The sequence below is a fragment of the Alligator mississippiensis genome, chromosome 1, assembly GCF_030867095.1.
Source record: "Alligator mississippiensis isolate rAllMis1 chromosome 1, rAllMis1, whole genome shotgun sequence".
Lineage (NCBI taxonomy): Eukaryota > Metazoa > Chordata > Crocodylia > Alligatoridae > Alligator > Alligator mississippiensis.
The window spans coordinates 465,008,670-465,034,464 of record NC_081824.1 but is presented as its reverse complement, the minus strand read 5'-3'; the positions used below and the strand labels follow the sequence as shown (position 1 = coordinate 465,034,464).

At 47.4% G+C, this 25,795-nt stretch overlaps 1 protein-coding gene across 1 annotated transcript in view; it reads right to left on the bottom strand.

Annotated features, from left to right (window-relative positions):
* Window positions 1–982: 982 nt before the first annotated feature.
* The window catches only part of GAB2 (GRB2 associated binding protein 2), a 161,392-nt gene continuing 136,579 nt past the window's right edge, over window positions 983–25,795 (bottom strand). The window contains exons 4-10 of the mRNA XM_006272430.4: window positions 21,658–22,238; window positions 19,828–19,922; window positions 18,227–18,509; window positions 16,565–16,655; window positions 14,432–14,534; window positions 12,415–12,540; window positions 983–10,674 (exon numbers count right to left, since the gene is read on the bottom strand). Of these exons, the coding sequence (XP_006272492.2) occupies window positions 10,531–10,674; window positions 12,415–12,540; window positions 14,432–14,534; window positions 16,565–16,655; window positions 18,227–18,509; window positions 19,828–19,922; window positions 21,658–22,238 (1,423 nt within the window). The 3' untranslated portion in view covers window positions 983–10,530. The remainder of the gene's footprint in view (window positions 10,675–12,414; window positions 12,541–14,431; window positions 14,535–16,564; window positions 16,656–18,226; window positions 18,510–19,827; window positions 19,923–21,657; window positions 22,239–25,795) is intronic.

The window sequence follows — 25,795 nt, the reverse complement described above, 5'->3', positions numbered from 1 at the left end:
GGCTTGGGGCTCAAACAGATGACACATTTATCCAAATGTCATTGGCCTTACTCCAAAAAAGGAGCAGCAGCTGATACAAATCCCTACCTTGGTGTAGCTGTCACCAATTTGGTGACGGAATACCCCTGAAACAGGCAGGGGGTAAAACTAAATCGGCGTAAAGTTGCACCAGTTTAGGTGTCATCTGCCCACATCCATCCTATAGTAGCCCTTTGCTATAAGCAAAACCAGACTGTTACTTGCTTCCCTAGTGGTGAGGTAGGCTAATAGCCTCCTTCTGCATGCAGCTACCCTGGCTTAGTTGTTCAACAGTAGGGACCTACCTAAATTGGGGCAAGATGAAGAGTTTTTCATGACCGCTCATGCTGCAGAGAGACACTTTTGCATGCCCCACCTGTCATCGCTGATTGGTGCAGAGTGCTACCCTTCATGCAACCCTACCCCTCACCACTAAATTGGTGGAGAGGTCCTGGAAAGGGAAGAGGGATGAAGGGGTGGCCACCATCCTGGCTGCTCCCCTTCATGTCACCCCACTAGCTGGCATTTTCCCTTATTTTTAGTACATTTTAATTTTTCTTCCAACAATTCTGTGGGAAATCACGGCAAATGTCATTTTTTGCAGTAACTGTGAAAAAAACTGCCATTTATTGTCGTTTCCGTGCAAATCACAAAAGCGTGATTTAAGTAGGTCCCCAATCATCCATGTATTCCTGATCCTAGTACAGTTTACACCCGTAAATCAAACCAGTGTAAATGACACCGAGGCATGTATCCAGCACCCCAGACCGATTGTGAGCTGATGCAAAGTGGCACTGCTTAATTAACTGACATGGAAAGATACCAATTAGGCTGGAGATCAGAAGGATAGTCTGATCATGCCATGATGACTAACCTAGAAGCACACATGTTGGAAGAGGTCATTTTGCCAAAAACTCACATTTTTTTTTTAACCTTTGGATCAAAACCGGCTTATGCCTCAGGATTTGTGGTTGCCTTTTTATTACTTTTTTATTATTGTGTTGCTTGCCTGCTATATGATACAGTACATAAAAAACAATATTTTCGCTTCAGGCATGTACCACCTTTATTAAACAGCAAAACTGTATTATCCCAGTTAAACTGAAGGCCAATTTACCGGATAAATAACTGTTTCAAATTATTCTTTTTCTTAAAAAAAAAAAGAACCCCCCGCCCAAAAAATAAATTAATAATTTAAGTGATTAGCGGTCCACAGTGATTTGAAAAATTACTAACCATTTCAAACAGTGACATCAAACAGAAGACATATACTGTACATTTTGCCATGGATTTTTTTTATCCTTTCTGGCTTCTACAAATGGACCAAGAAAATCCCCAACACCCCCATTTAAGAATAGTCAGACGATTCAGAACACACTGAAAATATGCTACAGGTCAACAACTTCAAGGCTGTTGGTCATGCTTCACAGCCATTAGAAAACCTATCCTACTTTTTGTGGGTCACATCCAATCTAACACATTGAAGTCCATGGGCATCTGTCAACTTCAATGGGAGCTGGGTTGAGCCTTTTCTATTGCTCTAAGGGTTTGATCCTGAAGTGATTGGCAGAACTCCCACGAGTTAGATGCAGGATCAAGTCCCTAGTTACTTTCTCTGTAGTCACTGCTCTCCAGCCAAGTTATTCATTGCTCAATAGAGACAAACATTTGTTTCTTATATGATATGATAAAAGAAACTCAAAACTGTGCAAAACACCTTCCCCCCCCCCCCCCCAACCAAATCCCTCCCTGCACACATGCTCTTTCTTCACCTCCACAATTGAGGATTAGCGCCTTTGATAGGTTTTATACAACAGGATGTCCCAGGTTCATTATGATATTGTGACCATTGGTATGGCAACACCATAGCACATCACCACAACCATACAGCGGCTGTAACCTACAGACTCATAATAGCACTTTTCATCTTCATACACGGATTGATGGAGCCTCTGAACACCTTTGTGAGGTAGGGAATCAAGTACTAGTATCCTCAGTTTGCAAACAGGAGAGGAACTGGGTTACACAGAGGTCAAATGACCCACCCAAAGCCACAGAGCAAGTCAGCAGAAGAACTGTGAAGGATTCATGACCGCTTGGGCCCACTGTCTTGTGGTCAGAACTGTAGGGTGTGGTGTGCATGTGTGCCAATATGAATGTATACCACCACCTCCCAAAGATGGGCCGTACACATAAGAGCCCTACTACTGCCAGCAAGTCAATGAAGATTTTCCTTTCACTCAAATGATAGAAATGACAGTCTTGGGTTCTAATCCAGATGTTGAGCATCTGTGTTGTAACTGGTGGTCATGTAACTGTATGGGGTCATGTAACAAGATGGGGACATCACAGCTGGATGACATAGGACTAATGGGGGATACATCCCATGACACTTTCGTGGCCTCTTCACTTCAAGTCTGCCTAGACCCACTCAGTATCGAGTCTTTCCCATGAAAACTGCAAAGGTGGTGACCCTGGCAACATGACATCCCAAGGAATTGTAGATCAAAAGAAACTGAGCTGGATCAGAAGACAGCAGGCAGAGGATAGGCTGACAGAAGACACAATTATCCTGGCTAAAGTGAAGGCCAATTTTCCACCCATCTATGGAAGAACTAATTGTCTAAAAGCACAGTGGTCAAAATGCTGGGGCACCATTAACAGTCACACTATCCATGCACAAATGATAGTATCTTGGTGCTTCAGTGGCAGTAAATACTAGCACACTGGACCAGCCATGTTTCAAATATGAGCCAAAATTAATGGCTGATTTGACAGCAGGTAGGTTTACTTTAGCTCTGTTTCAAGCTACTGCTTCTATTCAGACTTTTTTTTCCTGTTATGTGCACATTACACTGAACAGCTCTACCCAGGGTCTGGTCAGATGCCAGTGGTGACTCTTGGATGATACTAAACACAGCTCAGATACATACATCTTTACAAGAGAGCCCTTACACTGGGAGCTCCTTCTGGCAAAGCACTGAGACCTGGTGGTGGGGTACATTAATAGAAGTCACTGATTGTGCTTCACTCCGGTGCTATCCCAGCACGCCTTTGTCTCAGTATAAAACCACAATTAAACAATCTGAGAGCAAGATTTACTTTGGCTGTTTCAACTAGTCAGGATGATGGATGGGATCTTTGTAGAAAGTTACACAACCTATCTCCCATCACAGGCTTTAGGGACCTCCACATCCACATCTGAACTATGTACCTTGCCACCTCCAGGTCTCCACTACAAGGCATTAGTCAAAGTCATCAGACCTGGGTTTGAATGTCATCCTCTCAGTGGATGGGCACTATAACAAGGTAGGGAAAGACAACATTGAAACAACATGAGAGCTGAGTTGCTCCAGACATCAGCTAGTTCTCTCGCTACTGTGGAAGAAGGAATGGCCCAGAGATGCCACAGATTTCTCTCTGGTTTAAAGTACTGAAGCTCACTGCAGCAAAACATACTAACACCTGGCTCTAACCATCTCATTTCCAAGAGGCGACACTATGGGTCATCAGGGAGCTACCACCAGAGAACTGGCTGGAGCTGCAGGGAATTGTGATATAATCATGGCCCTGGTAGTCTGCCTTCACATCCTGATGCTCCCTGCTCACAGCGCATCACATATTGATGCAACAGCATAACATTGAGTCTTGCCACAGAGACTTCCATCGGTGCATCTCAAAGCACATCACTGAGGCAGGCCCCAATTTCATGGTGCACGTGAGGAAGGAGGACACGGAGGATGAGTGAGTGCCTGGTCCACCTCAGAGCCCTTCACACCCAGTCCTTCCCTGTCTTGCCGATGCAAGCATACTAAAGTGATGGCATGATGTGGCACAGAGTTTATTCTGGTAGAGAGGCCCCTCTTAGTCCAGGTCTAGGTTTAGCGTTACTTCTTTCCAGCTGCTGACTGCCAGGGTGGAGGCAGGGCAAAGCTGTTCCTCTATGACCCCCCCTTTTCAGAAGGGTGGGATGGAGCCTCACTGACTTTCCTCGCAGGGGAGTGGGTGAAGCAGAGGAGCCCCTATCAGAGCCTGGGCTTGGTGGTGGTGCTGTCTCCTCCTAGATTGAATGCAGCATTTAACATGCACACACAGCTCCTGGAGAGGCCGCTTCTATGCTGTCCTGGCACATCCTTTTGCTTGCTCTCTGGATATTGCAGGATCAGCTCACACTTTACGGCTTGAAGGCCTGGACCAGGCACAGGAGCTCAATAGGCATATGGTGCACCTGGGTCCCAGGCTTACTGTATGCTTTGAGAGTACTGTAGCAGGCCATGTGTATTTCCCCATGCGGCACAGGGTGAGCACTCTGCTCTGTGAGAGTCAATCATCTTCTCTCCAATACGCTCATCATTGCCTTTCTTCTACTTGACTCCAAGCCTAATATTGGCAACTGAATCCATTAATAGCAGCAAGCAATTTACTTCCCATTAAATGCTGAATTTCCAACTTCAAACACATCCATTACAGGCTTCCTTGAAAACCACGGTGCAGCTGAGGAGTTGATGTCTTCAGCTTGTCATGTGATGACAGTAAGAAAATGTTACGGCATTTGGTAGAAATCCAATCTATCTCCATCAACCTGAGCCTGTATATATTTTTTCTAGATGGACTGGTAAAGGTGTACAGAAGGCTTTGACAAGAGATCCTCAGGCAAGGTTTTTTTGGGATTAAAGATGAATCATTTGCATTGTGCTAGGATTCTTACAAGATTCATATCTAACCAAAGAGCCAGTCTGGCTTGAACGTCCCAGTAGACACTAGATGTAAGACACCTACACCATCAGGCCAAAGTCATAGATGTCCCATGAATTTAAAACAGCTGTTTTTCAGTCTGGATTTGGAATAAATGCTGTACAAGCATCTTTCATCAGGGAGCAGACTACTCAGATAACCAACCAGAAGGAATTATATTTTTATATAATATAAAAGCAGCTGTCATTCATATCAGGAAGTAAGTCCCAAGTTCAATCTGGCCAGGCTGCTAAATGTAGCTCTCCTTGAAGGCCAGGCAGGGCAGTGCCTGGTTCATGCAGATTATTGGGCAGTATGTGTGGACTGTACACCTGGTGCTGTACAAGGAGTGTGTGAGGAACATGCCACCTGTCTAGCAGAGAGAAGCAACCCCCAGCTGGCAGGGTGCAAAATGGTCACTGCAGGAAGGGAGCTGAATAGCTCCACCAGACGTAAAGGGCCAGGCCCCAAAAGCCATGTTTCGAACAAAAGCTTGTTAAAGAGCAATGCTTACAGGGACAGTGAGATGAAAAGTCCTCAAACAACTGCAATGAGTTGGGGAAGTCACCAGAGAATGTGCCCAGGCTGGGAAAGGGGGGCTGCACCTGTCATATCTAACCCAACTTCAAACCAAAGCACTGACACATTATCCAAGACACCTGCAAACTCAAACTTTGACGGGTTGCAAAAGGGAAGAGGTTCCAGGGACCAAGTGCACATACAGAGACCCCAGCAGCCAGGGGCAGATGACCAAACCTACCTACGGGACCTCTCCCACTATGGCAGGATGAAAGAGTTCATGACGTCACCTCACTTAGGACTTCAAGGCTCATAGCTCACCCCTTGAATTGAAACTGGATGCAAACAAGGAGCCAGAGGTAAGCAGGCAGCAACAGCAAAGCAAGCAATGTAGTGATTCACCCCTACTCGAGAGCCTCTATCATACCTGCCCCACTGGAATAGCTAAACATGCAACGTCTCTGGAGGATTATAAAATCAGACCTGGGTATTATGAAGATGCATCTCTGGAGCATCTACAGCTCGATCTGTAAGGCTGCAGCTCAGCAGGTGAGCTGCACACCTGAAGCTTTTTAAAGGCACAAGCTCACACCTTAGTGTAGTTTAAGTCCTAGGGAAGAAGGTTAGGCAGCAGGAAGACTTCCAGATGTCCTTATAAGGCTGTCATGCAGCTGTTCCAGCTGTGCAGATCTTCACCAGTGAAGGAACAGGCCTCAGAGGGTGAGGGGTAGAACCACTATTTTTGGAACTATGCAGGAAAGCTGCCGGCAGGAGGGAAGGGGGGACACAAGACGGGATTTGTCAGCTACATTAATGGGCTTCCTTCTCTCCAGGGAGTCGGGAACTAGCTTGAATGTAAATCAGAACAGTGTGCACACATACACACATGCATCAAAAAATCTGCAGGGAGTATGCGGGAAACTCTGATCTCCGACTCTGTCTTTCTGTCAGTCACAGCAGCGATACATCAGGCATTTTGGCAGTTGGCTGAACCATTGTAGTAGAAAATTGAAGAAATAGTCTGCCTAATTGTGTTGCAACACAGCACACACCTCATATGCTCTGGTGTCCGTCATGCCGCCAGCCTCAGTCACAAATAGCCCATGCTATTCTTTTTCTTTCCGATTCCTGCCTTTCAAGATAGACACTACCAGCCTCGTATTATAGGGAAACTTTGAAGGTTCAGCTTCTCTCCAGCCTGGCAGATGTAAAGAGGAAGGGAATTTCTGATTTGCTGGTGAATCCTTGTCTAGGTGCATACAGCTTCTGTTCACTTTAGGGAAAATAATCAGTTTTATGACCCTTGGGGGCCCATTAATCAGAGTCTTTCCACTGACTTTACTGGGCTTTGGATGAGGTCCAGGTTTTGGAAGTTTGTCTGCAGCTGGCTTCAGTTTCAGCTTTATAATAGTTACAGCTCAAATGGGAGGTTGGTGTGGTTGTGCTGTGAAAACAACTGCTGCACTCCACACCAGAGGTAGCTGCATCTCGGGGTCTCTGAAGTGAACCTCCGCATCTCTAAGCTATCAAAGAGACAGTGTGAGAAAAAAGTAATCATAAACTGTAAAAAGCAAATCTTTATCTGTGTTAATGATATTTTGGAGCATCAAAACTGAAAAGTCTGCTTCCTTCTTAAAGATTGAATTTGCTTTTTCATGCTGATAGCGCTTTTGCCCTTATGTTTTGGATTACTGTCAGCCGAGGCAATGAACAGAGAGAGTGGCTAGTTCAGCTTCTGCTTCCACGTATATCCAGTTTCTGGTTCTCGGGCACTAGCACATTGCTGTAATGTTTCGACTACCAGGGCTGTCACTATCCCTTTTATGCTCTCATTGATGGCCATGGGAATCTTGGTAATTTTGCTGGACTTTAAATCAAGCCCACTGTTTATTATCCAGCAACATACTATTATCAGAAGGGCTACAGAAATTCAATGAATTGTATGCTCATCTCCCTGCAAAAAGCATTCAGCATGTAAGAAAAAGTAGCTGTCTGGCATCAAAGCACTCACAGACCTCCAGTTCCGGTAGGCACAAATTTTTGCTGGACCCATTTTGTAACTCTGTCTGAGCAAAACCAGGATGATGATGATTTTTATGAAGTGCATCACGATACCTGCTTTATTTTTCTGACAAATATCCTCAAGGCAACTTCTTAACATTTCCTTATAGCTTTTCCTTAAGTGGCAACCCCTCCATTCCTGGTAAAGGGACAGGATACTAGCATATGTGGTTAGGTTGGTAAATTTTGAGGACACTTATGCAAAACAGCCTAATAGTCTCAAGGACCTGCATCCAACGGTTGGACCCACATGGGTCAGGTCAAGGCTCATTGCAGAAACCAAGCCCTGGAAGATTGGATTATGTTCAAACAATAACTATTTACTTGCTTGCTGACTTCAACAGAACTTTATTTAGAAACGGGGAAAGAAGAAGCTCACCGACGTCACGGCAGTGCTCACTAAGGATGGAATGTGGTCCAGAATAAAAAAGCCCGGTGAGTCTAAGTAACGGATGCATGTGAGTCTCCTTCTGCTTGTACTGATATCAAATCAGGAGTGACTTCAGTGAAGTTTCTGGCAGAAGAAACTGTGTGAAAGTCAGTGGAGTCCCAATGAAGACCGAAGAATAACATGTTTCAGTTCTAGAAATACACGGTGCGCAAACACGGCTCAGTGCTTTTCCTCTCATCGTGAGGCATCCTTCAGAGCAAACAAATGGTCTGGACCCACAAGCCTGGGTACAAAGAGCTCTGGCCTTCATAGCCAGGAAGAGAGGTTGGAGTTTAATTTCACAGCAAGGCCCTATCTCAAAACATGGCATCAGCAGGGATACAGGCTTTAGCTTAGGCCACTTCACAGGGTGCTGCCATTCATCCACCGGATGGACTGATACTAGAGATGAAGCTTATTGCCTTTCTGGAGGGAATGTGGTACTGTTCACCATCTGTTTGGGAGGAGATATTTTGTGTGAATCTGGTATGGGCCCAGAGAGAATTATGTAATGCCTGTGACTAGATACAGCCCTGCAGACAGGCGTGCAGCACTAATGAACAGGCTGGGCACAGCAAGAGCAGCAGCATCAGGTCACCCCATAGCACTATGCTAACAGATTCAGCCCCATCTTGGAGAGAAAGGAGAGTTCAACCTTTATACATGCAGTTATTGATGTGGGGCTGGCACCAACAGCCCCACAGGACTCAGTGATTCTCCTTCAAATTGTCACGACAGACAATTCGTCATAACAGTTTGAAAAGGTTTGATTTGACGGTGCATTTGTAATACACAAGTTTCCTACATGTGATTATGTCTCCCACTAGTGACTGGCCCCAGCAACTACAGCAGCCTGCTGCTTCTTGCAATGGTGTCACTCCAGTAACTCATGGGGTGAACACCTGTGGCTCTGAGGCCGACAGGTCAGCACTCTGCCCCTACTGCTGGTGCTGTACATTTGCTGTGGTTTCACATGCATTCAGTCCAACAGTGGAGGCAGTGTGATGTGGGCAGTCTCATATTTGCATGCTGAGCCTCTATAGGCATGCTGTTAGCGTACACACAGTAGCGCTGTTGGCTCCGTTCAAAGAACAGGTTGTTACCACTGTCATTTCAGAAACAGCCTTGCAATGATCACTATGTTGTAGCTTTTGCAGCCAGGGCAGAATTAGGACATTCAGTGGGAGATGGGGGCTGGTGGCCCCTTTGAAAGCTTCATGCTAGAAGCCGAAATCCCCTGCTCCAAACAGTTATTTTTGCCTGTCCTCAGAGCCAGTGGAAGGAGCTGTGGCTGTGGAAGAACAGGTTATCTGAGCTCTTGAACAATCATGTTTATTAGCCTAACCTTTCTAGAGGATTTATGTCAGTTTTCAGGTCACAGCAATGCTCTCTGTCCAGGTCTGCACTAAGTGTTTCTTGCATTCTGCTTAGTGAGTTAATCGTTCAAGGGTAATGGTTGCTCTTCCATATTTTTATGGGACTGTGGATTATTATCTGTGCACTAAAGTCTGCCTTCCTGCTTAGTCCTCTGAGATTGGCAACTATGTGGAGGATGACCTCAAGACCCTGATGCTTTCTAACACTGGTTTTAAACTACTACTCACATGAGAGGACTGTCCTGACTCCTCTGGGGAGACTGTTCCCCAGTCTGAGATCTCATCATTAGCTTAGGACACTTTGACTTAACTCCATTATAGTATCTCTACCTCTGCTCTCTTCAAAGACCCTACATCGTTCCACGCTCTCCTTCCCTGTGTTTCTCCAGACCCTTCCCTTTCTATGTTTCTGCCACATATGACCCAAATTCTCCCTATAGATTCAACAGAGCCTTTTCCCACCTCAGTTGTAGTCAGTCCTTCAACAGGAGTAGGACTGTCCCCTAGTGGGACTGATGGTAAAACTTGGCTCTTAAGCCCCAGCCTAGATCTAATGGGCTGCACATGGGCATTGGGTCAGGCCTTTACTCCTTTAATTCTGCCTTTACAAGGTGGTCCCTCCAACACCATCACTCCTCAGAGAGATTAAATATAAATAGTGCCTTTTGGAAAAGGAAACAACCGCTTGGAAAATCAGCCAGGCTCCCAGGCAGCGTGTGTGTTTTGTATGTGTGGCAGGAGGGAATTCAGACATGGAGATCTAGGGTTGTCTCGAACCAGTCAGTCAGCCCCGGCACTAGGCAAGCTGCTGAGGGGAACAGCCACAACCATGACCACAGAAGTTGTGCTCCCTGATGGGGAAGAGTATTTACAATTGAGTGATCAAACAAACACAAATCAGCACTAGTGGTGGCCCATCTTCACATAAGGGGGTTCAGGGAGCTGGGCCAGCCCAGAGTCTGTGATGGAAATCTGTGACCCATCAAAGGTGCCCCCAAACCAGCACATGTTTGGCACAGTTTGGGCATATGACATAGAAGAAGACTGAGAGAGATTATTCTGTGTTAACAGGTATGAGGTGGCTTTAGTAACAGCTGAAAGCAAAAGACGTGCATTGGTGAACCCGGTATTGCTAAGTTTAAGATCCTGGACAGTGCATCCAGCAGCTAAAGTAACAGCCTGAACTCAGCCACCTAGAAGAGTTGGTCCATACCCCTAGCAAACAGCATCTGCCAAGTCTTCCCCTGAAATTAAGGTTGTGTTTGAAAAATAAGACTCCAGACCACACTGGCAGTAGCCACACTCTGAGGCTGCATTGCTGGAGAAGGGCCCAGCTTTGGAAAACCACCTGGGTGGACATTTGCCTGTTTGGGTGCCAATGTTGCCTGTTCGTTACTGCTTGCTGCTCTTGGTGGGCTCTGATGACTGGCGCACATCGGTCCACTCCTGCATGGTGTTCTGCAGGGCTTGCGTCTTCTCCTTGTCCACCTGCACGTAGTCCACCTTCTCATCCGAGGCAGCAGAGGATGTAGAGGGCTGGGCAGGGGAGAGGAGAAGACAGAGTGATTGTCAGATTGCAAAGCTAGCTCCACTCGCTGCCCTGCTGTTGGGGCCTTGTCTTGGCTATAGCTCACCAGTAAGCCTACTTTAGCCTTCTCCTCTGCATCTCTGCCTGTGGTATCCCTGCCGCAATAACTCACCAGTACACTCTAGGCCAGATTATGTTCCACCTATTAGGTGCAGCAAATGTGAACTCAGATACCCAAGCATGATCCTATTCCACCCTGCTCAAATTTGTAAGAAGCTGTTAATGCAAAAGGTGGGAGAGGGGGTTTTCCTTTTCCTCACTGTTCTCTGTGATGCAGTCTTAAGGCTGAGACAATGGCATGTAACAAAAATAGGTGCATTCATGTTTTTTTTCCAGAGACTTGAGCAAAGTGGAAGAGAATCACACGTAAGTGCCTAAGTCCCAGGAGTGTAACTAGCCATTTCAGCACCCTGGGCAGAGGTGCTGGAGAGCGCTGGAGAGCAGGGCAGAGAGGAGGCTGAGCACCACAGAGATGGAGTGAGGAGTGTTTTGAGATGCTGGCAGGTGCCCCACTGCCCCCACCCTCGTTACACTATCACTATGTCCACTGGGGTGCCTTGCTCTCAGCTCAGAGCTCCTCTTAAAATTTTGGGATGCAGCAGGCTGGGGCTCTGGGCCCAGAGCTGCAAAGTAACTAAGGCAGGGAGCAGCTCAGCACTCCTGCACCTAATGTTTAAGCACCCGCCTCCCACAGTGAATTCCCAAACCCAAGTTAGTAGCCCAGGCTCCCTGCATAGTGCATCAAGAGAGCTAGGATTGGATTAGGAGTCATTGCAACCAAAGCGGTGAGCCGGGGAAGACCTAAGTCAGCCAATACTGAATGCTGAAGAGATGGCTGTGCCTGAAATCCCGCTTCTCTCTTTCATTTAGGCACTTCCTTGCAGGCCCGAGGTAGGTGCCTCTATGTGCTGGGGAACCTTTCCAGGACATAAGTACCTAAGTCTGGACACTAATTACTTGTAGACAGAGCTGCTGGTGATGCCCACGTTTTACATGGTGGCTTAGTGGTTAGAGCACTCACCTTGGGAGTGAGACGCACTGGTTCTAGGCCCTCCACTGCTCAGCAGTGTGCCCTAGCCACCATGCTGAGGGGCAGGCTGGGGGGTGGGTGCCCTCTGTCTCTGCTGTTGAAGAGCTATCTGGGGTCTGAGACACAGCAAGAAAGACAGGGCCTGACCACAGCCCAGTGAGAAGGACACTCAGCTGTGAGGGGGAAGATACCTCCCCAGCGCTCCTATACATTAGCTCTGTTGAAAGCAAATTGCATGAGCAGCCTTGGGAGCAAGAACCAAAGCCTTGAGGCTGCCACATCCCAGCCTCCTCACTAGGCTAGAGTCAGGTTCTCTTTTGCTTGCTCTTGCTCTGGCTCAATAAGTCTTGGAAGCAGAGTGGCTCTGGCTTCAACAGGAGCACTGGAGAGGACTACAGCAGGCAGGCCAAATCTCCACTCACTAACCACCATGCCATCAGTGACCGACTCCAGTGTTTCACCTATACCTCCCATGGGGTTGCAGGTGTGTAATTAAGGCTGGATCTGGCTTAGATCCAGATCTGGGCACATCCTCAGCTGATTTAAAAGGATGCAGCTCCTTTGCTCATGAAAATCTCTGGTGGAAGACCTGGTCCACGTGCTTTTTCCCATGGACTGAAACCCTTAAAAACACAAAGGTTAGAAACATCCCACCTACCTTCCTGTGTGGCCCAGGTGAGCTCGGCTGGAAGTCCAGGGCTAGGTAATCCACGCTCCCTGAGCTCTTCTTTGGTGCCGGGCTGTTGGTGCCGCTAGGAACAGGAGAGGCTGATACTGGATTTTGCTAACGTAGGAAAAAGATGGGAAAGGAGTGGTCAATGCAAGGAGAATAAGGAGGGGTGAGGGGGGGACCTAAACACATTCACCACACAAACGCATTTGTGGCCCTTTAAAATGAACTCCCATTGATCTCTAAATGATCTCTAGGATGGTGATTTAGGCTAACCTTGACAGGCTTGGAAAATGAGCAGATGTAAACCTGATGGCCTTCAACTCTGAAAAATGCAAGTTACTCCACCTTGGGAAGAAAAACCCGTAGCATGCATATAGGCTTGGCAGTGCTACGCTTGCTAGCACCATGGCCGAAAGGGACTTGAGGGTCATGACTGACCACAAGATGAATATGAGCCATCAATGTGCTGTTGCAGCCAGCAAAGCAAGCAAAACTCTGGCTTGCATCCACAGATGCTTCTCCAGCAAATCCCAGGATGTCATCCTCCCACTGTACTCAGCCTTGGTGAGGCTGTAGCTGGAGTACTGCATCTAATTCTGGGCTCCACAATTCAAAAAGGATGTGGAAAAGCTTGAGAGAGTCCAGAGGAGAGCCACGCGCATGATCAGAGGGCAGAAAAACTGGCCTTTTGATGAGAGGCTGAGAGCCATGGGACTCTTCAGTCTAGAAAAGCGCAAGCTCAGGGGTGACCTGGTGGCAGCCTATAAGTATATAAGGGGTGTGCATCAGAATCTGGGGGAACAGCTGTTCACTAGAGCACCCCATGGGATGACAAGGTCGAATGGTTATAAACTCCTGCAAGACCGTTTCAGGCTGGACATAAGAAAGAACTTCTTTACTGTCCAAGTCCCCAAGGCCTGGAACAGACTGCTGCCAGAGGTGGTGCAAGCACCTACTCTGGACTCCATTGAGAGGCATTTGGACATATATCTTGCTGGGATCCTGTGACCCCAGCTGACTTCCTGCCCTTGGGGCATGGGGCTGGACTCGATGATCTTCTGAGGTCCCTTCCAGCCCTAATGTCTATGAAATCTATGAATCTATGAATCTAAATGAGCCAGAGCAGGATCCCTCTGCAAAGAGGGGCAAGGACCATCAGCAGGCTGAGTTACATGCTGTTCTGTGGCCCAGCGCAGCAAATCCTGTAAGCAAATGCCTGACTCCATGCACCTGAGCAAACTCCCTGACTTTAATGGTATTCCAGATGGGTCCAAGGCCTGTCCTCGGCCCACTGGGTTACCAAGTTTAAGGCTTGCTAGTATCTGTAGTCAATGACCAGAATTACCTCCAGCCACTTTTGGTTCCACATAGTGATGGGCAGGTGCCCATGCTCTGAGATGGGTTGACTGGCAGCAGCTTTCAGTACCTGTCCAACTTGCCTAGCTCTATAGTAACATGCCTGAGCTGTGCTGTTGTGGCAATCACAATGAAACCCTACTGATATGAATGGGACTATTTATGTGCCTAAAGTTACACACCTGCCTCAAACACAAATGGCAGTGTCAGCACTCTGCGTGGGAGCAGGACCAAAACAATGCTTCCCAAAATAAAATGGGTGAAATGCAACACAGAGCAAAATAAAATCACAGAGTTCTTGATCCTTTGTGGCCTAGAGGGGCCTGGGATATGTTGTGGAGGGGAATGTAACAAAGTGAGGGACACACAGGTGGGAGGCCCTTCTTGAGAACTGGGTGAATGCAGGTGAGAGCCTGTTTCTGCTCTCCAAATATAAATAAGAACTGAAGAGCAAATGGGAGGTTTAGCAGAACAATGCTTTCGAATGCCACATTCAACACAACCACCCACTGGCCCACATAAGAATATGTGCAACATTTGTCACACGGTGTCATTAAGGCCACCTAGCTATGTTTGTATTCATAGAGCACTGGAGCCTTGGTGGAAGGTCTCAGCTGACTGCCCATCCTACGAGGGCTTGGCTTACCATGGCCACGTAATTCTCCTCGCTGTCTCCTGAGTCAGTGCTGGTGATGCTCTGGGTGGAGACAGGGCGGCAGTACTGATAAGAGCCCGAGTTGAAAGTCTGGCTGTAATGAGAGGATTCCACATGTTACTAAGAGACACAGGGCTTTCCCTGTTCACCCTCACTACGGGGATGACAGCAAATCTGGGATCCAAATCAAAACCTCCCTGCACTCTGTGGGGTTCAGGTGCTGGTTTTGGTCTGGACAGAAACGAGCCAACCTTCTCCGTTGCATTGGGGGGTCCAAATCTGACTTTTGCGTCATGTCTAGTTAATAGCATCCTATTTCTTTACATATCCTTAGCTACCCTGCTATCACATTGCTTGAATCCAGGCTCCATAAACTCTTTTATCTCACAGGAAGTATTTAATTATAATCCCTTTATCATAGTGTATTAAGCCAGGCTCCTTGGAGCTACAGCACTAGCTCCTTGCTAATCACAGCTGCAGGCCTCTGATTACTGTGCAGTGGGCTATCTGAATTTTGCTGGAAAACAAAGCCTAGAAGGCGTCATCTTGTTTTCAATCAACCCAATCAAATTATGTAGCATAACATAATGTGATCAGAGCCTGGTAGGAAAGCTTGTGTCTTCCAAAAAGATACTTGGTGCTTTGCAGTAGAGGAAGGGCCATACGATTAGCTGATAGGAGAGAATACCATTTGCTTCTGCATGGTTGGACACACTGTCAGTCATACCTCCCCCACTCTGCACTACGTATTTCCTAGTGTGGTGACCCACGCTCACAGCTCTCAGGCCCTGCAGGTGGTCTCCACACAATCCAATTTATTGGCATGGTCATCAGAGCCAAGCCTTGCTCATTTCTCCTACTGGAAGATGTTAGGCTCTGAATTAGCAGCAGAACTGGAGTTGTGTAAATCCTGTTGCTTTTGGCTTACAGCAGTAGTTGGCAGTTTTTCAGAGGTGTGGGTTGCAACAATGCCACTTGGCTCCGAGGCAGGGTAGCGTTCCAGCCCTTCTGCCACTGTTGCTTTCCCCTGCAGCCATTTCTCCCCCACAAGCTGTGGTGTGGATGCAGCTCCCCATGCCTGGCCCTGGGGCAACTCCTCACTATTTGGGTCCTGCATGAGCATGGGCAGAGCCTCCCTGCCTCTGACATGGTACTGAAGCTCTCATCTCCAGTCTCCATGGGCTATATCCTGTGGGTCCCTGGGCCATATTTTCCTGACACCTGGCTTACAGGAAGTTGGTATGAGGCTTTGAGGCTTCCGTTTTTGAAGTTCATCACAGCTTCACTTCACTTCTGGGGGTCACAACCATCCTCGAGTGCCACCTGTTTTGCACTGAAACTGGGAGTTTCAGACGGTTTTGGTTTGAAATCACACAGACCCTCAGGTTCACCTGAGTCTGGGTTCACCCATATGTACTATGAAGCCCATGTCTGCTCTGAGTTTGGACAAAACCTGCCAGGCTTTTGGGAATGTTTGCAATTATGAAAAAGATAAACCTCTCCAAGGGATATTTAATGGGTTACTTTGCAATATGCCGGATGCTGGCATGGAATTTGGGCAGTTCCCCTTATATTCAAGGAATCTGATCATTACAGCCCAAGCTGGAATACAAATAAATACTATTCTGTGTCTCACTGTAAGTGAAAAGGCTAAACATGAGGCCCAGATCGGGGCCTCAGCCCTGAACGCTTCCATGATGTGAGAAAGTCTGACTTAGATCCAAACTTTGCAGGACTTCCCTGTTCACAGTCATGGTAGGTAGGACAGAGCAGCAAAGCTGGGATCCAAATCTGAACATCCCTGAAGTTTGTGGGTCTTCTGATGTAGGCTGTTCTAATGGACCAACCTACAACCTGGAATCCAGAGCCCCTCAAATATTTGGGGAAGTTTAGATTCAGATCTGAGTATCACCACTTAGGCCCATTTCTAGCTTGGACTCAAATGCAAGCCTTGTAAGATAGAAGACACATCCCTATAACAGCAACAGCTGGGAAAGAAACTGCTTTCCATCTTCTTTTAAAGCCCAACACATGGAAGCTAAGCAAGGTAAGGAGACTGGCTCAGGTGATGTAAATGTGGCCTGAATCTGTCTTAGGACAGGAATTAAGATTCCATGTACTCACGTTGGTCTGGACCAGGATTTGGTGACTGGAGACTTGAAGGGAAGTTCATCGATGACAGTGTTGTTCCTCAAGTCCAGAGGCGTTGGCTTTGCTAGAACGGCATAGAGGTTTTTATTTAGCAGAGAACATGTTCGGGCCCAGAATCACTGTAAGTGTTAAAAAGGACAAAGTGCAATGACATCCCTAGCCAGGAAGGTGATCTGCTACTTGTTTTCAGCAACTTGTTTCAGCTCTTACATCAGTCAACCCACACAGCACCTTGGCCTTGCCAGGAACACAGAATTCTCTGTCCAATGTGTGCACACAGCTCCCAATGACTCCACAGGGAACGGCACTGGACGGGTGCCTGAGGGGGTGAATGCTATTAATTGAAAACATCCAAATGTGCTGTTTATTAAGCGAGGCTTAAAGTCCTCCTAATGCCCCATTGGATCCGCGAAAGCCTCACTCTATTGATCTCGTCAGTCCACAAATAATCTTATCGGTATGCCACTGAAGTGCAATGATCTTTGACTAGGACGTTTTCCCCAGGTAGGATTTTTGCAGGAAATCTGCCTTCTACTATGAAAGCTCCCTGCATTGCTGCAAGGGAGAGGTGAATGCTGCTTTTCAGATGGAAGGGGAATTGCTGACAGTCATAACAGAGTCTTTCTCATCAGGGCTGGCTTCACAGATTGTGGGGCCCTGGGCAGATGTGGGGGCCAGACAATTGGTGACTTCAGCAGGTCAGTGCGGTTGCAACGCAACACTGCAGAACCACAGCGTGTATTTCTGCCACTCAAACGTGCAAATGTATCTTACCAAACCCAATCAAGATACAAAACATGCAAATGTGACTTAGCCTCATAGTTTAAAAAAATGGATTTTCATGTCTGGGCCCAATGTGCAAGGCCCTGCTCAGTGTGGGCACCATGGCAAATGCCCTGTTGCCCGGCTGGAAGGCCAGGTCTGCGTTCTCTCAATGGGCATTACCACTGTCGAAGCCAGAGGCAAAGCTCCCATTCTCTCAGGTGCTGGCTACCTCCTGCCAATTGAACTTCACCCTCACTCACTTGGCATCTGAGAGCTGCACAAATGTTAAGGGTGGGGAAGGAGGGGAGATGAAAATCATGTGGGCTCACTTCCTGCATAAGACAGACCACAGAACAAACACCCAGTCCTTTCCTTCTTTGGCCATAACCTCATGCAGTGTTGGCTGGCAGTTTAAACCCGCCATCTTCGTGTTGTCCTACCACTGATCAGGACCTCTGTTCTTATTTCCATATTCTCCTTTCTGTAAGCTAGCTATCTTCCCTGGGGTCTTCTCAGTCTAACACCTGGCACTTCCATGCCTCAACAATGATTTAGCAGTATGATCTTCCTCAGCCCCCACCTGCCTTACCTCAAATGCATTGTTCCCAGGGAAGGAAAATGCCAGTGGTTCCCCCATTTCATCCTCAAAGAATTGGGCCTAGAGACACACAGGCAGCAGCTGCCCTGGGGATGCTGCATCGAAAGATGGAACTGTGTACGGTGCTTTAAGGTACCGTCTCTTATCAAAGGGTGAATTTAAATGACTAGTTCATTAACCAGTCGCAGCTTACGGCAGCGCCAAAAGTCTGATTATTATAGTGGTACCTGCAGACATGGCACTAGTCTTTTCATCTGAGCAGTCAGTATTACCTTTCCGGTCGGGTTTGAGGTTGCGGTTGACTGGAGGGGGCTGGATTTCGCTCAGCCGCCTGTGACACTGGGCAATGGCTCCTCCTTTGTGTACTGGGAGGCTGGCCGAGGACAGTCCCAGTATGTCCAAGTGATGCGGGCCCGGGCTCATTGGGATGTAGAGACCCTGGGCATTGTCAGTTGTTTTCTCCATGCTGAGCAGGGATGAGGAGCCTGGGTTCATCGGGACGTAGTTGTCCTCTGAGTCAGTGCTGTGGGAGCGTGCCATGGCAGCTTTGGCTTGCTGGAAAACACAGAAGGTGTGAGTGGTCAAGAGGATAGTCAGTGAGGTACAGCAGGTGAGGAGCCTTCCTGCCATCCTTATCCAGCATGGACCCGCCTTCTGAGGTGGGGCAGCATTAGAGGGCGTTTTCACACGTGCTCCAGGGGTGGGGAGAGCGCTTTAATTAGAGCAGCTCCAAGAGTTGCTCTAATGAAAGTGCTTGCAGCGTCTTGTGTATCAGCATCCTGACAATTCAAACTGGCAGCAGGGGTGCTTGGACTAAAGCTCATCGACTAAAGCTCCAGGAACAGAGCAGAGTCAACCAGGGGTGGGGGAATTCACCCAGGGAAGCTGCAAGCTGAGTGGGAGATGGGAGAAAAGGTCACTCTGTTTCTTGTGCATTGCTGCACATCCAGGCTTCAGCTGTGCCTGAAATACAGTGTGAGGCTACTGTAATGGTATTCCCAGCAAAGGGAAGCAGGAAATATTAGAAGTCTCATGAAAAAGCCTGTTCTGGCAACATTTCCAACTCAAGTTTCCCAGGCTCAGCTTTCAATGAGCATCCAACTCTCTGTGGGCTGCTCTGAGCTGCCACTTCCATCAGTGAAACTTTGTGTAAGGAGCCAAACTGACCCTCAGTTGTGAGCGGAGGGAGGCTGGCTAATTGCTGTGGTCATTGCATTGGTCATCACCAGGGGCTGAGCCAGGAACTTCCATGGAGAGGCTAAGGGCTGGTCTGCCGGGGGATACTGGCTGAAACAGCTGTTCCAGAGTAGCAGCTCTGGGGTTGTTCCCAATGTGGACAAATGTATGTCAGGGAACTACTCTGGAATAGTGATTGGGCTCTGAATTCACAGCTTATTTTTTCCTGGAAAAACCATCTCTACATCAACAAACCCTAAGGCCTGCTTTTGCTGAAACCAAAGATAAGGCTCCCATATATTTCACTGAGCCTTAAGTCTTCTAGCTAGCAGATGGAGCAGTTTCCTCTCCTCTGTGGAACAGAAGATACTGGCTATGTCTACACAAGATGCTTACTGAGCTCGTTACTACTGTGCAGTTGCTCATTACTACTGTGCAGCAGCATCACAGGGCACCAACTGTGACATGACACTACTGTGCAGTAGTAATGAGCTACTGCGCGGTAGTAACAAGCTACTGCACAGTCAGCATCACCAGGGAGTTGCGTGGGGATCCTACTGCACAGTAATGCTGGTTACTGCACAGTCACTTAGTAATTGGGTTGCATGTATTAAATGACTATGCAGTAACAACTGTGTAGTCAGCGTCTTGTGTAGACACGGCCACGGAAGAGCACATGGTGCTGACACTAACTTACCATGTAGGAGTTGAACCCGTCATTCACAGATTCTACTGACTGCACAGTGCCGCTGCCCCCATGCTTGGGGTACTCGTAAGTCTCACAGGAAGAAGCTGCAACACAGTCATGAATACACTCGAGTTATTGCCTTAGCTCCAGAGCAGCTTTTAGAAACAGAACCACAGGCACAGATCATGGGAACAGCTCTATCATTCGCTTTTAACTTTTCCTGATTATTGCTGCAACATAAATGACATATGTTGATATTTAGGTGGGTGGGTGAGTAGTTTTGAAGCCATGCAAATGTTCTCATTATATTTTTTATATTGTATCTCGGCCAGCTTGGCCTGGGTACTCCGCAGCTGTTTTAGTCACTTGTCAGTAGCGAAGACTTGGAAGAAAAGACAGCATTTGGCTATAACTGATATAGCTCAGACTGGAATGGATGTCCTGGATGGGAAGTTACAGTCTCCTCTACTAATCAGCTCCCTGCAGCTTGAGGCTAACCATTCATGTGTGCACTCAGCTGGACACATACTCTGCTCATTTGCAAGAAGTTCTGAAGAAGCACAGCTCAGGAGTGGCGGAGGCTGTGAAAATCACATTGCAGGGGCATGGAAAAACACTTGGAGGTGTTTTACGTCTCTTGCCCAAAATCATGTCAACAGCAAAATCATGGCAACTGTGGACAGGAGCAGCTTTTGAAAATTTTGGCTGTGTTTTATATTAAAAAGGGAATGCAGCAAATATGTAGGCTTTGAAAAATATTTGCATCTAGACTGGACTGTTCCCAGAGTCTGGAGGTGATGGGATTCAGGGTTTTGGCTCATCCTTTTAAATACACAGGAAGAAGGTAGGGTAGGCTTGTACCTTATAGACCAGGGGTTGGCAATATTTTTGGGCAGAGTGCCAAAAACACCTTCAACCTCAACTTGCAAGATGCTGCCATGCCAGGGATGGATGGTAGGGGAGCTGCAAGGGGCCCAATCATTGTTATGGCAACACAACCCTGGACCCTTCCCTGCTGCCTGCCCTGAAGCGCACGTGCCAAGCAAAATGCCTTTGTGTACTATGCTTTGGCAGCCATACCAGGGGTTGCCTACCCATTATAGACTTACCGAAGTGTATGTATATGTGTGTGTATACATACTCAGTATATATATATATACTGTATGTGTTTGTGTGTATGCATGCGTGGGTGTGTGTGTGTACACACACACCTCTCTCCCTCTCAGTATATATATATACACATACATACATATGCATGTGTGTGTGTATACACACACACACACACACATATATATACACACATACATACCCACATATGCATATGAATGTGTCCAAACCCTTCAGCTGGTTCTTATCTACTTTTTTCTGATTTCAGCATCTGATGAAGTTAACTTCAGCCCACAAAAATCTGTGCCATACATGCATATATATACACATATATATACATATATATACACACACACACAAATATACATATGTGTGTATGCGTGCATCTGTCTATCTATGTATAGCACAAGTTTCTGAAGGCTGAAGCTCGCTTTATCAGATGCTGAAGACAGGAAAAAATAGACAGGAACCAGCTGAAGGGTTTGGACACACCCAAATACAGGGCTGTTCAGAATATGCCACAGGCCTGTCTCATGAAAACGTAGAACCAACCGGCCCAGCCGGCATGAACTGATTTCAGCTGAGGTATGCCAATGCAGATCTGGGAGGATCTGGCTCAGTACCTCTCGACTGGCATGAAGTCAGCCTCCTTGGCTGTACAAGCAACCCCCGTTCCCAGGGAAAAAGACACCTCTGCCTCTCCCCATCTGCATGCTAAAGATTGTGCTTTACCTCGGAGCAGCCTGCTGTTCTCCACGGCTGGCAACGTGTTCCTCCTGGGAATGGTAGCCGCCAAGGGGACCAGGCCTATGCTTTCACCGTTTTGTGGACGCAGTGGAGGGCTGCCCCACTGGGGCTCCATCTGCCCTGGTTTAGGTGGCCGAGGTGGAGGGGCAGCGGGAGATTCACTGGAGGCTACAGCCAGTGTGTTGTGGTTCTTGTCCAGTGTGAATGTCCTCGGGTACTGGTAAACTGAGAGAGGAGTCATGGGGATATCATAGGAGTCTGTAGAGAGCTCCCCAAACTCCTTGCACAGGGTGTTATTGGGAGTCTTAAAGGTGTAAACCTCCTCGTTATCCGTTTCGGAGCTGGTGAGGCTCGACTTGGTGTAGGAGCCGAAGCTCCGCGGGAGGTCATAGGCGCTGTCCCTGAGCTCAGAGTTGTGTCTGCTCGGCTTCGGCAAGCTGTAGAAGCCATGGACTTGCCTGCCAACCCCATTCATACAGTGCCCGTTGCCCTGCGAGAGCTTTTGAACGGCCGAGTCACTTCTCATGAAGAACGAAGACCTTGTAGCCTGAGAGAAACTTGCACTTCTAGGAAAGAAGAAAGGGCTGTGGTTTAGTCCTCTGAGGCAGCCTGTCTGCTGACTAAGGCATAGACCTAGCTCATCCCCTACTTTGCTGTGCAATCACAAGCACCCCGAGGGCTGTTGTCCATAAAGAGATGATCCTGACCATGTTGAAAGGACAACTATCAAAGTCAAACAGAGGAAGGGACTCATTCACTTGGAGCCACCTGCAAATGTCTCACATGGCGGGGTTTTGTAGGATGGGGAATCCTAAGAGTTCTGCAGTCCAGGCCCTCCTGGCACTAGCTCACTTGCTAAAAGGGATGAAGCCAGGCATGATTACTGCAGCTCAGATGAAAGGCAAGAGCCCCCCAGGAGCCCACCGATAAATGGGATGATTCAGTCAGGTCGGTAGCCCTAATGAGCCCCTGCTGACATTCCCTTTAATGAGCCCTCTGATCCAGCAGCAGTTTTAGTAGTAACAATACTGCCGGGGGTGACACAATAGCAGCAGTGCTGTGAGCTTCCTCTCATGAGTGCCAATCCTCTACATGCTCAGAGATGCCTGTAGGCCAAAACAAGCTCCTGCTGTTCCAAATGGAAAGCACACAGGCTGCATCCTCCCTGCCTCTGCCAGATGCACATCTGTAACAGAAGTCACTACTGCCAAATCTCCCTGTGCTTCTGGTGGCTCCATTCAAGCAGCGGGACTGCCAGGGCATGAAAGGCACACTGGAAAGGCAATAGCTATCCTTCCTTAGCTTTCATGATGCCCCTAACTCTCCTCTTCACTTTCTGGTCTTTCCTTCAGCAACACCTTTGGTGCATCTGCCTCATCCCTCCTCTGTGAGGGTCCCACAGCCTTTCTGTCTTGTCCCATGCCTCTTATCCCTCTGTCCCATATCTCTGGGTAATCTTACTTGCAAACTACTGCTCAGCCTCTGAGAACTACTGTAATATGAATACCACTATATTAATAAGCTATTTAAGGAACAGCAAGACTCCCCTGCCAGCATTAAGGACTGCTAGACGCACGCGTTGGGATGGGTTTCTGCTCACAGCTGGAAGGTACAAGAAAGAGTTGGTGTTTCAGCAGCCTGGGCCGTTGGGAATGGGGTGCTTTGCTAAACAGTAGTTCAACCCCACATTACAGGGCTCAGCACAGGGATGATGGGGTATAATGCCCTGGTCTGTGAAACATATATTCTGAGTAGAAGAAACCATAATGGTGCCTTCTGGCCTTAGGAACTATGAAATGCCTGGGCATCTTTATCTACCATGCTCTTGCCAAAAGCCCCAGGGATCCTCATGTTAAGTGTTAGTGCTTTGGGCATTAGTATTTGCGGATTTTCTCCTGCACAGCTCTGATTGCCATAAGAGAGTCCACAGCAATTCTGTGCAGCATCATAATAAAGTACCACACACAGAACTGCATGCTGCAAACACAACAGGGCTGAGACGGACAGAAACTGCATGTAAAAATTCCGACTTGTAGAAGACTCTGGGTTGGGCTTTGCAAGCAGTGTATACCTAGCAGCTCATTTCATGGCTGTTTAGGTCATCTCTCTTGACATGTGTTCAGCCCTGTTCTCTTCCACTCAGAACCTCTTTCTTTTGGATTTCCTTGCAGCCTGGGGGCTTGTCCTGGCTTCAGGGTTCCCTGTACTGCCCACATGCTCTAAACCAAAAAGGGGGAAATTATAATACAAAGCAAAATGTTCAGGCCACAGGCATCACAAATTGGGCACCTAAGCTTAATGGAGGCTTCTAATCAAAGTCTTGCTTCCTGCCTATAAAATGGGAATAAAAGTAGCTCCTCGTATCATAAAGGAAATGGGAAGTATTCAGGTACAGCAGTCAGAGAATCAGAGGAAACTAGGGCTGAAAGGGACCTCACAAGGTCTTTTAGTCCAACCCTTTGCTCAAGACAGGATCATCCTTGACTAAACCATCCCAGTGTCTGTCTAACCTGTTGTTGAAAATTTCCAGGGAAGGAGATTCCACAGTTTCTGTAGGCCACCTATTCCAATGCTTGGCTACCTTCATAGTCAGAAAGTTCCCCCTAATCTCCAGCCTAAATTCCTCTGCTAAGCTGGAGGCTGTTTCTCCTAGTCCTGCCCCCTACAGCCACAGAGAAAAGTCCATCTCCATCCTTTTTATAACTGTCCTTCAGGGATTTGAAGACTGTTATCAAATCCCTACCCAGTCTTCTCCAGACTAAATAACCTTAGTTCTTTCAGCCTTTCCTCACAAGTCTTGCTTACCAGATCCCTAATCATTTTTGTCACTCTCCACTGGACTCTTTCAATTTCTCCACATCTTTTTTGAAGTGTGGAGCTTAAAACTGGACATGATACTCCAGGGGAGGCCTCACCAGGGCTGAACGGAGGGGAAGAATCATTTCCTTTGATTTGCAAGTGACTCTCCTGTTAATACAACCCAGGATTTTGTTGCATTTTTTGCAACAAAAACACTATTGGCTCATATTCAGCTTATGGTCCATGTAGCTGACAGGTCCTTCTCTGCAATAGTGCAGCCTAGCCAGTCATTCTCTAGTCTGTATTTGTGCATGAAACCGCTCCGTCCCAAGTGGAGAACTTTTCACTTGTTCATGTTTGCATGTGTTATCTGATTGATCTCGGATCATGTCTCCAGTTTATCTAGGTCATTCTGGATCCTAGGCCTACCACCCAGTGTATCTGCAAATCCACCTAATTTGGTGTCATCTACAAATTTGCTAGGGGTGCATTCAAACCCCATTGTCCATGTCCTTAATGAAGATGTTAGATAATATCAGACCCAAGACAGCCCCCTGAGGAACCTACTTGATATCTCCTCCCAACTAGACATTGAATCACTGATGGCTACTCATTGAGCATGATGATCCAACCAGTTGTGTATCCATCTCATGAGGAAAAGCTCATGCACAAGTTAATACCGGCAATGCTTTATTCATGGAACAGTGCATGGTAAGGAAGGCATGGGGCCAATTTTAACATGTGGATGAAATCAAGTGCTGAGGTGAACCCTGCTGTTCTCATGTGCTGAGTAGGGTGGGGGTCTGGTGGAAAAGCAGTATGCAATCACGTCATTCAAGACTGCATAGTAATGTGTATGCACAAAGGGGTGTGTGACATTAAGTCTGGTGTTTCCAAACCCTTTTTTGAATCCTTAGCTTTCTTTCAACGTAGTTTTTGTGTGTGTGAATACATCTCTAACTTATTTACAGACATCATCTTGCAAAGACAACCCCCATCTTCCATTGACGTGGAACAGCAGATCTGGTAGCAGATCAGTCTGACCCTGTTCAGGCACTTCAGACAGTGACTGTGCAAACCTGCCTGCATCCAGACCTTGCTGTTGTTGCATTAGTAACAGAGGCATGAGGAGGAAATAATATTTTCCCACTGACGTTTTCCACTGCAGTGAGCTACACAAGGGAGTTAGAAGCTTCACAGCTGTGTAACTTCTACATGTGTTTTGCTGGGCCAGTGAGGTGATGGCTTTAAGGACCACAAGTGGCTCCTGCAGTGTGTAGGGACAAAGGTGCTATTTGCAAAAACTATCACGAGGTGGCACTAA